The 11,847-nt window shown below is 40.9% G+C and overlaps 1 protein-coding gene across 1 annotated transcript; it reads right to left on the bottom strand.

Annotated features, from left to right (window-relative positions):
• aipl1 (aryl hydrocarbon receptor interacting protein-like 1) lies at window positions 1-4,905 on the bottom strand. Its single transcript, XM_054603688.1, has 6 exons — window positions 4,801-4,905; window positions 3,179-3,358; window positions 1,838-2,026; window positions 1,473-1,649; window positions 1,244-1,385; window positions 1-200 (listed from the first exon to the last, which is right to left on the bottom strand). The coding sequence occupies exons 1-6, from the start codon at window positions 4,903-4,905 to the stop codon at window positions 1-3; spliced, it is 993 nt and encodes a 330-aa protein (XP_054459663.1).
• Between the last annotated feature and the right edge of the window lie 6,942 nt (window positions 4,906-11,847).

Below are 11,847 nucleotides of genomic sequence, written 5' to 3'. Positions count from 1 at the left end.
TCAAAACATGCCTTTGTACTTGTTCCGGTCCTCCTGGTTCTTCTCCTCCATGCGCATGTTCAGCACAGCCAGCTCCCTCTTGACGGACTTTTTCATGCCGGGGTCCAGGTCCAGCACTCTGCTGAAGTCCTGCCGAGCCTCCGCCTCGTTCCACACTTCTGCGTGGGCCTTTCCTCGCAGGAAGTAGGCCTTAAAATCACCTGGAGGCCAAATACAAGCAATGTTGGCAGCAGCTTTTGTCAACAAGAAAATAATGTGTGCTAGATGCTCCTAGCTGATGTGGAGTATTTGAAAAATGTGATAATTCTATGTATTTTACAACTTTGTTTGATTAACGTGTGCTTCTTTTAACACATACACAAAAAGGATATTTCTCGAAGTCAAGAATCCTCCCTTGACATTGAGAAACACCCATAGAAACAACCATACAGGCACCAGACCTTTTTAATTGTGTTAATCTTTCATAAACACATGAAACATACATTTACAGCTATCATTTAAAAAAGAAAATGCAGAGTGAAAACATACTCTGCTTGTTAAAGGCTATATAAACTGTGAGGCTGTACGGCTTACAAATATGGCAGTATTTCACTCACACAATACAAAACCAGCTGGAATGGGATATTTTACTTGGTAAAAACCTTTTTTTTTTTTTTTTTTTTTTACTTTAAGAACCCCTCACTCCACCATGGTAGAAGCACATTATCTGTATATAGGAAGTGGAAGTAGTCACCATGACGTCACCCATTGTTTTAAGGTGACAGAATACGGTCAGTGTCAGGTGCCACAGGCAGCAGCCAAACCATTCTGACATTTTTAGGCCACCAAGATGTTACAATTAACTTTCATTAGCCTGAAAACGTCCAGGCTGAAAATGCAGTGGTAGCAACCTGTCAATCACAAGGTAACCACGCCCTGAACCCTATCCTGCTTTATGGTTTATTTTACTCTGAATGAAACCATTATTTAATAACTGAACATCATGCAGTATTAAAACTAGTGATTTAAACCATAAACACCTGTTTCCAAAGTTTACTGAGGTAATAAATCAAGTGATAAGGAAGGTCATTTTCTCATTGCCTTCTATATAACCGGACTTCTTTTTGAAGCCAGAGGAGTCACCCCCTGCTGGCTGTTATAAAGAATGCAAGTTTAAGCATATCTTGAACTTGACTTGACTTTTCAGAACAGGAGGTTACCCCCTGACTCACACACATCACACCAGACTCTGTTGGTGCCAAACCTGGGTGCTGGTTGACGATGTCGCTGGTGTGCTCGATGGCCTCGTAATATTCCTCCATGCGGAGGAGACACTGGCAGTAGTTGAGCGTTAAGGTGTTGGCCATCTTCTCCAGCTTCAGCCACGGGACCTCCCATGCTTTTTCCTGAAGAGGAAAGCAGTTTAGATCCATGTCTACACATACTGTTTTATAAAAGCAAATAAGATATCAGAAACCAATTATTTCATGTACCTTCGTCTGAACATTCTTTATGCAGATGATGGCCTCCTTGTACTTTTGTGTGGCCTCCTCGTATTGTCCTTGTTTGTAGAGCTTGTTCCCCTGGCCGTGCAGCACAGGGACCACCTTCAGCCTCTCCTCATCGCTCATAGCCCACGTCTCCCTGTTGTACTCACTAGGCTGCTGCACCTACCAAACACACACACACACACACACACACACACACACACACACACACACACACACACACACACACACACACACACACACACACACACACACACACACACACACTGTTAAAAAGAGTCCTCTCTTGTAAAGCTGTACTTTGACACTGATCCACACTAATCCGTGTGGCCGACTCTGTTCTGTCTCACCCTGATCAGCTCCATAACAAAGTAGAGGGGTTTTGGTTCCTTCATCAGCTCATCCAGGTCGTCGTAGCCGAGGCTGTGGTAGGCGAACATGTTGGCCATACCACATGTATGGATGTGCCAGTCCACCGGGTCTTTGCCCTCCGCAATGCGCCTCATACTCTTGGCCACAAGTGGATAGACGCCAGTGTGCTGGAGAAGAGAGAGGATCGCAACAGTCAAAATACAAATCTGAATTAGACCAAAGGTCACTTAAGATATTTTAGCCACTTTCAAATTCTGTCTTATGCACTTCCTTGGTCAATAGTAACATGGTGATATAGATCATACTTATCCTATAGCACTTACCCTATACAAGAATGATCATACATCTTGCATTAAACTGATTAAAGATCGATTTGTTAATATAATTAAAATTAGTTGGTCACATCATCTCCACTCCATCCCCTCAGTCTACCGTGGCAAGTTTGCCCTCCACTGGATGGGAGTGGCATTACTCAACATATCCAGTGGTGTGTGTGTGTGTGTGATGCAGCCATGTTGTTTATAGAGGAGTGAATACATGCTCTAAGCCCCATCAAACCTAATCAGAGTAGAGGCCAGTCAGTAGTGCTGATTCAGCAGGAATCCGAGCCGATTAGGAAAAAAGTGAGGCTGGTGCAGATTAATGACAGTATTCCTTAACCCATCTGTCTCTGACAGCGAGCGACTCGTACGCGCACAAACACACAAAAGCACCGACACACCAGAAAGAACAAATGATAGATTGAATAAGATACACTTTCAGCAACACATTCAGAGGAAGTATGTTTGCTTAATAACACCGGTCTCTGGTATAGGGGCTTATATATTTATATATTACATATCTGTATAGTCTATGGGACAACATTTCACAACAAGGAAGAGGTCCCACGGAACCACATTCATTATAGTAAAGTGAAACTAAACTTAAAGTTAATCACTTAAAGTTAATCCAAACTTAAAATTAATCTCAAATTCCTGAGGCAGATTTCTTAATACATGAATGCCTGTTGATCCAGTTTTGAAAGCAGCTCCCCACTCTGTTCTTTACATTTACATTTATTGTCTCCACTCATCTGTGTTCATTCTCTATAACACTAACATGAGAGTAATCAAGGGGGTGCAATATACTCTACCGTATGCTTGTGCTTTATGTTTAGGGGGGCACTTGTGATGTCAATCTGTATAAAGTGAACAGTCTAACTTCTCAGAAGGGATTTGCACTAACAGACAATGATGCACTGTGCTCAATAAGTAAAACAAGGCAACACTCAGACAATTTAAAACAGGAAAAGGCTGACATTTATGTCTTTGATCACTCACAATGATGTCGCACCAGAATTCAGCCACCTCACCAATCCTCATGGAAGACAACAAGGACTCCCAGATGTCCAGTTTAAACATGTTACCGATCACTATCTCCATGGGCGTCCCCACCACTTTGCTGTCGTCGATCACTGTGCGTTCGTCGTCACACAGCTGGGTGCGGAAGTGGAACGTCACCTGGAGTAAAAAGAACAGTAGAGTAGGAGAACCACAGAGAGAAACAAACAAACAAAGCTTGCTTGTTAAAACTATACAGTGTGGACAGAAAGTGAGGAAAATAACAAATTAGTGAATTGAAAAGACTTATGTCAGCTTTAAAATAAATTGTGACTATTTCGGGTAACACAAAGCAGCTAAAATGTTTATCAGTAATACCAAATAGTGCCTGAAATAAAGGTGATCATAAATACTATAAATATATCTTGTTCTGTTGAAATTGGGGACAAACACAACCGAGTCTCAACAAAACTGCAATTTTGCAAGCTTCACACAGTTATCCTACAGGGAAGATGGACAGGAGGAAGGAAAGGCAGACCAAGGTTTCCTGGTTGCGTAAAGGAAAGTTAAATGATTTTATGAACCTCCGATGAGTCAAATGCCTTTAGTGACTCATTCGACATCAAACTTCCACTGTTGGAAAGCAAAGAAGGAAACTATAACACCATTTAACAACATATAGTCCACCATGAGTGTCAGAACAGGGAAATGGCAAGACTCGCACTCGTATAACATCCAAGAAATATGAAGAAGCAGATTTCTCTAATTCAAGTATGGTTTCATCAATCAAAAAGGTCAACCTCCCAAAGGAGAAGAAGCTTACCCTCTTGAAAAAGAATTGCAAACATACATAATATGTGATGGACTCATTGTGATAGATTCATTTTGTCAAACCTGATGCAAATGGTTTGAAGTGTTTTGATTAGGTTTTGAAAATGTTCTTCTCATTAAAGGGTCACTGAGTGATATATGCCTCCTATCAATCTCTACTGGCCACCAGGGGGAATTGCAACTTCATGAATGTGCCTCCCGTCACCCATCCCATTCATTACAGTTGCAGGGGCTTAAAATTGGCACAAGTCAGTAAAACAAAATCCTTAAATCTCAAGTAATGAAGCCATTTATCTTCGACCCTTTACAGATCAGGCCTATCACTTTACTGTTCCTTATTTCTCCTTTAAATCCAGTTCTTATTAAGAGGAGACACACCGATCACAGATGAATTGATCCATTATTAAATCATGTATCAGAAGGAAAAAGCACATCTGTTATGTTTTAAAAATCAAGTCTATATGATGACATATTTATGCTCAAGATGCTGTGCATAATTAGTGCATATGATAACTTATATTAGTACCTCTAATTAGATTAAGAACATTTGAAGCTAGCTTTGTGAGACACATTTTCAATCATTGAGTCATTTTTCCAAAAGACCATAAATTGCTGCTATTTCTCCTGAAATGTGGTTCAGTTGGATTCCTTTACTGCACAGTCAATGGGCTGTGTAGTGAAATAGCTTTGTATTCACACCACTTAGTCTATAACTAATGAGAACTATGTTGATTTGCGTTCCAAAAAGTTAACGTAAAGACATTGATTTATCAGAAAATGTAAATAAATACCTTTGCCCCAGTGATGAGTTTTGGGATGTCTCCGGTGCCTCCATGCAGGATGGTTTTTTTGATTCCCTCCAAGCCGAGCAACATTGTCTCCTTCATATCCGCCATCTCTTTTTGGTTTATTAATATGGATCACATTAAACAACCATGCATGTATTTATAAATATCTTTGTGTGAGTGAGGTACTACATGGGTATGGATTACTTGGAGGTGTTGTTCCTGGTGGATTAGTTTAGGTAGGGATAATGAGATTGGAGTCTTCTCCTCCTCTCCTTATGTTTCATAATCTCTCGGCTGGTTTGGCTATTGGTCATCATCAGCACTTTCTCTGTAGGACCCCAGAAGCATCCTGAAAGGATGAGAAACAGAGAGTCTGAAGTGGATAAATGTTTTGGAAAGATTAAATTAGTTTTTTTCTTTGTTTTCTTTGGTGTGCATGTCAATGTATGTATGTGTGAGTGATGAGTCCCAACCCTGTTGAATGTACCACGCGATCAGAATAAAAGTGTTTGAGACAAAGAAAAGAAACACAAACAGGTCTGTGAGAGAAGGACATGGTTTCCATTCCAGAGGAAATTTCCTGGATTTATATGGATGTGGGGATCTGAACAATGCCGAGAATACTGGGAAATGGTGGAGCAGACAATTACTGCATGGACTCCTTGACCTTGTCTGTTAAACATCTGTCTCCCATCTGGTGTGTGTGTGTGTGTGTGTGTGTGTGTGTGTGTGTGTGTGTGTGTGTGTGTGTGTGTGTGTGTGTGTGTGTGTGTGTGTGTGTGTGTGTGTGTGTGTGTGTGTGTTCCAAGGCTCCTGTTGCGTTTGCTAACAAAGTCTGCAAGCAGTTTGAGGTGGCAATTATTCTAAAACATTACCCAGTGTTAATGCCTTATTCCGTACTAATTGCGCAAATAGAAAACCCCATAACTGCACCTTGGCAGCACTCACAATTGTATAACTTAACAGCTTTGTGTTTCCTCCGTGGAACAACACGGAGGAATATGTATTTCAGCATGTATTATCAGGCAAGGTTGCAGTCTTATCTCTATTCACATAAGTCTTTGTTGGAAAGTGCTGAAATATATCAAGTTTGCCTTTTTTTTTCATTGATATGACAAACAGGATTGGGCAACAGTTCGGTATGTACTTGGCAGCTCTCCTGCACAGGAAATGAGGAGATTCTGCGCCCTCTTGTGGATGAGAGCGGTAGTGCAGCAGCAGTTGGTCCTCTTCTTTTGGGCCTGATTCTGAAGTGTTGTGTGAAGCCCCTTTATATGGAATACTGGGCTACACAAATATACTTCATATGACTTAATAATTCATCTATAATAGTCACAACACATTTTGACTCGTCAGAGGTGGTAGAGGGTGCTGGCAGCAACATCATTATAATATTTATGATTATATATACTTAAATAACATAAAAAACAGGTAAAATAGTTTCTCCTGTCTGGATTTTGCTCCTCTATCCTTCACTGTGGAAACAGTGGGCATATGGTGAGGAGCTTGGATGACAGGTTTGTGTTGCTATAGTTACAGCCTTTTTATATAATTATCATATCTGTGAGTTTAAAATAAATAATAGACTGTCTGTAATTTAGACCTGAAAGAAAATAACATGAGAGGATTTTACTGAATAAGGTTTTGGTTTGGTGATATAAAGTTGTCTGTGTCCTCACTATAGTCGGTTTTCATAGGAGTGAATGGAGGGAGGGCGTCAATAAATTCTACCTGTTGTTGGAGAGGTAATACCATGACAATGGTGTGTGTGTGTAACTCAGGCTTTGTGTCAGAGTGACTCATAATGCTTGCGTCACACCGCCTACGTCTCTCTCTACTGCTCTGGCTATGCGTGTCTAGCTTCATTTGTTTGACTGTGTGTATACTTGCATGTGGATTTACTGCATGTACATTGTAGCGTAGGGAATTTAGTGTGCCAGTTTGCTGAACCGCATGCACAAATGTCTTTAAAACCAGGTCCAGCTACATGCAGTCCTTCCAGCAGAAGGTACACCCCGGTCTCCATCACACTCAGCCCTGCTGGAAACCCGTCTCTGATGCATTAGTTCCACTTTAAGCAAGTCATACTCTATTTCGGGAAAGTACAGTGGTGGATTTCCTGGGGAGGAGCCATTCCCTGTGTAGAAGCCATTCATTCATTCATATACATAACCCACAGGGGGAGGGCTCCTTCCATGACGCACCACATATACGCACATAGCATAATGTTTATGAATGTGTAACCCTTTTGTGCTTCTGCTGAGGGAATGAGGCAGAGAGAACCCATCTTTCTCTCCCTGTCAGACTGACATGTAGAGCTGACCGAGCAGATCTAAAATGAAGAGGAACATGCAATAAGAGCAGTGTGGGGGTCACAGTGCAATGTTGGGAGACCGACGCCACTAGATTTATTCGGCAGATGTAGTGACTATGTATTTTGCTGATTACATTTGTAAAACCTAAAATGATGCAATAATAAGCACCACCTAGACCTTCAACAACATGAAAATACTGCATACTTGTTAAATTGTCAATATATGTAATCCAATTTAAAATTGCATTAAATGTGTTTTTGTCAAATGAAGGCAGTGTGACAAGCTTCAAAACAACATTCACAATACTTCACATACATTTTTTATATTTGATTAAAAATGTAATCCCATGTGGCATGGGCCAAATGTATTGCATGAAACTGAAATAAAACTGACTAATTATAATTATCTAATGAAGTTAGAGAACATTTTATAACATTTACATATTAACACATCAGAACACATCTAACTCTTTAACTTCTAGATGCACAACTATGTCCTACAGTCGCTAGCTGTGTCGGTCTGTTGTTTGGCGCTGAGCAGGTGAGAGTGAACCAAAACAGTGAAGCTGTGAGCCGTAAAACCAAAACAATGAGCTGAAAGATGCTAAAATGCACCGAAGACTGCAGATTCAGATGATAATATTCCTTGGATCTGTCTCCACCTCTTTAACATACAAGTTAAATTGAACAGCTGTTAGTAAAATTTTGTGAGCAAAATTTGTACTGTTTATACTTGTATTTAAAGTAAAGGATGTGAAAACTTCAACACTGCTGCACTGACGCACACATACACAGTTTAAAGCCAAGGCACCATCTCCACTGTGTTTGTGTTTCTATGTGTGTCGTTGCATAGTGAATCACAGCCTCCCTGCCCACTTCCATGGAGACACACACAAACACACACACACACACACACACACACACACACACACACACACACACACACACACACACACACACACACACACACACACACGCACGTATACAAAAGATTAGACACACAACTGGGTTAATCGACTATGCACACCTAGATTCTGAGCTAAAGACAAATGCACAAATATCACTCTCTCAGCTACGCCCTGTTCCTGCACACACACAATGACTGAGAGGAGTGCTCTCTGAGAAGCACAGGCGTTTGCACACTGTGCTGCCTTGCGGCTCTACCCTCGGCTGGAAATATGGATCACACACACACCGTCATACACTCACACATCAGTAACATGTATCAGAAATCCTAACATCATCAGTGGAGACATTCTGTGCTGTGGCTTTGATAGGCAAACAGCTTCCAACCTACAGATCCTTTTCAACGCTCTTTACACTAATTATGACATGTCCTGCTTGAAAATCTTTTATTCTTCTTTCATTTAATCAGTTTGAACCTTTTTAGATCAGGGACGGTTGGGATTTGGACTGGAACAATGATTGCTTTCATCCTTTTGGTCTAGCAAGGCCATGGATGACATACTTGGAGACAGATGTAATTGTAAGGGGTCTGTATAATAGATGATTCACAGTTTTCTCCTTGGGTTAATATTTATATGTAACCTTTCTTGAATTGACACACACTGTATGCTGGACTGGACATTGGTCTTCTGCTTCGTAATAAATTAACTATCAGGAACAGTGAAGAAACTGTCCTCAACTCAGCCGTCATTTGAGCATGCAGATGCCCATAAATCTTTGTGTTACTGGAATTAATCCAGCAGTATTTGCATGTTGATGTACAGTATGTCATGGATGCAACACTGAATACCATTCGGTAATGAACAGGAGAAGAAGCAGAGTATGGACTAAATGACAGCGACGCAACATAATGCAGCTCTTTATTTAAAGTCAATGAAGCCCAAATTCATCCCTCATCAAATGTTTTTAACCTCTGATAGAAATTGCACATACAATTTTGTGTAACCTTCACCATTGCAATGTAAATATGTGGAGAACAGATGTGTTAATATTTTAGTTATTATGTTTGTATCTTTTTCTTCCAATTTCAAACTCTTGCTTTTTCATGTAACATTGGTTCTGCAGTCACTAAATAAATATGGAAGCCTCTGATTAATGAGAACAATAAAAGTTACGCCTTTTCACTCTTCTACTCCACCAGATTAGGAAGTGAAATGTTGAAGATTTCCCGTCTCATATTTCCTCCGAAGATTTAAAAAGGATAAGCAAGATGGCAGCAGTTCTATCAAGCCAGTCAAATCCTCCAGGCTCACGGTATTTCATATTTGGATCTCCTATTCCACTTTTTAAACTGTGTGTCTGCCTTATTTATCAAAGGGACCAAAATGGAGTAAAGCTGTGCACACAACTTTCATTCATATGTTACAGATGTCTGTGGAATTTGAACAATCACCCGCTCGCCTGAGCTCCCAAACAATGTATCTACAAAGTTATGGTTATATATTCCCGTCCTTCAATTTATCATCACCAGATCATGCAGGTTTTTCATGATGAAGTTTCTAACCCTTGTATGTTCCAGTGGCACACATTTCTAAGTCTAATATCCTTGTAGGCTTTGCAGAACAAGGTCACAGATCTGAAAGATTGCATAACAAATGGCAGCCAACCAAACACGTCTTGCAAAGTTCTGCAGTGAGTCAACAAGACAATGATAATTTGTTCTATGGCTAGATTATTCTCAGAACAAACCTAAAAAAAAAAGTTTTTCACCCTCGAATACTGTTAGTGTTTCCATATTTAGCTTGACACAATCTAGGCCATGTGATAACTAATTAATTCCCTCTTCCTTGTTTGAATCCAGTCTATTAATTCAGCAGAACACAGCCCTGATGTGTGTAAAACAGACTGCTGACATAAGCCTAAGCAGAAAAGGTCATAGGTCAGAGTCGTTGTTCTCTAAACCACGAGGCAGAAGACTTTTGACCCTGCAGTACCTGTTATGGCCAACAGGCGGACTGCTGGATGGCTCATAATGTGTGTGCGTGTGTGTGTGTGCTGTAGTCATCTCGACTTGCAGCATTCTCAGGAACAGCTTGCACTTGAGTCTTGTGAAGTCATACAGTGAGTTAATGACGGGCGAGAAGTTTCTGGAATGTCATAGCTCGGATTCCCGAGGCGTGCATCAGTTGCTGCTCTTAAATTACACACACGTTCAACTTAATGCGGTCTCGGTAGAGGGTTATGAAATATACATAGTGCACTAACTGATTATTTCCTCCTGCGCTTTATAGCCTGTAATCTTTTAGCCTGTGCACAAGGATCTGCATTGTTTCACTCTGATATCCATGGCTCCGTCCTAATCCCCACTCTCGTCAGAGCTGCTGGCCCGGCCACAGCTCCCCCTGACGGGGCCCCTGTCGTCCTGCTCTCCGCCTGGCCCCGACCTTTAGCTACATACCAGAACACATAGCAGCCAGGACAAAGGGCAAATGCACAAGACACACACACACACACACACACACACACACACACACACACACACACACACACACACACACACACACACACACACACATATACAGTACATACCGTCTCCATGTTTCTTATACAATAAAAAAGTAAAGGTGATTTCTGAGCCACCAGGTCTGTGACGTGCAACAAGAAGGGTATAGATAGAATAAAGTGAATATACACACACACACTCACACGGCATGGTCGCTGACACAGCCACAGGAGCTGGGTAACCCAGTTTACCATTCGACTTTAAGAGACTATGTTTGGATTGAACTGGGCACCGATACATAAGGAATCCAATACACATTTATACGTAAATACATGGTAATTAATAACATATTTTAGATCACTGTAGAAGTAGTAAGAAGTAAGTATCTTTTATAAGAAATATCTTTGTGCAAGTGCAGCAAAAGTACTTAAACAGGCCTCCTTGGTGAAAGACTGTTTTCATAACCACTACACCATGGTAGATGTGAGTGTGTCTCTCTCTTTTGTTGTTTGAGGGCGGGCCAAACTAACCGGAGAGTTTTACGTGTCTTCCGTAACATTGTGACCTCATAAAGTTACGGAAGTGAAGGAGAGAATTCAATCGAGTCGTTTCAGGCAGCTCAGTAGCAGTGTTTCTGAGGGGGAGGGTAACTCCTTTTTAGGCGTGGACTTCAGGTTTTACACTCTACGGACCTTTTAGAAATATATATAACACACAAAAGAAGAGGGGAAAAAGTGGAAAAGCATAATAGGGCCACTTTAAATAATCTGCACCACTACTCATCAACAGGGCCTATTAAAATCCACTGCCAGAATCCTATTTAAGCATCGTTTAGCTTCCTCTTGATTTATCGTTCAAGATTTTTAAGTTAGAGAATGCATATCTGTTGCTGGAACTTGTCTAATCCTGGTGCCTGTAAGGTGTCACTGGTATCAGTGGTTTCGGTGGTAATTGCAGTATAGTTTTGATGAGACACTGACAAAGACAAGACCTGACAGCCCTGTACACAGATAGGCCTAATTCCACCATTTAGAGCTCATGACACGATTAAGACATCTACTAAGACATCCAGATCTCTCTGTCTGCCACCTGCACGACAAACACAATGCAAAATAAGCCTGCAGACAGACAGAGAAACTCAGGACATTTTCATGAGATAAATTCATACTGATGCAAAATAAATGGAGAATTAAAAGGTCAAAACTTTAAGTAGGGCCCATACTGCATTGTGTGAAGTCAATTGAGTATAATTGATGGGAAAACCTGAATTCCAACCTTTACGGCGTTGCCCCAGCAATACGTCAACACACAGTCATTTCTTTGGCTG

This window comes from Anoplopoma fimbria, chromosome 1, assembly GCF_027596085.1.
Source record: "Anoplopoma fimbria isolate UVic2021 breed Golden Eagle Sablefish chromosome 1, Afim_UVic_2022, whole genome shotgun sequence".
In the NCBI taxonomy this organism is placed as follows: Eukaryota; Metazoa; Chordata; class Actinopteri; order Perciformes; family Anoplopomatidae; genus Anoplopoma; species Anoplopoma fimbria.
The sequence above is the reverse complement of the archived record's forward strand: the minus strand, read 5'-3'. Positions and strand labels throughout refer to the sequence as shown.

What these genes read in the sequence shown, in the direction of transcription:
- aipl1 (XM_054603688.1), bottom strand. Translation starts at nt 4,905, where the DNA reads ATGGCGGATATGAAGGAGACAATGTTGCTCGGCTTGGAGGGAATCAAA. An exon ending in AATTCTGGTGCGACATCATT is followed by an intron (nt 2,027 to 3,178) that starts GTGAGTGATCAA and finishes TCTCTTCTCCAG; the next exon opens with CACACTGGCGTCTATCCACT. An exon ending in CATCGTCAACCAGCACCCAG is followed by an intron (nt 201 to 1,243) that starts GTTTGGCACCAA and finishes TTTGGCCTCCAG; the next exon opens with GTGATTTTAAGGCCTACTTC.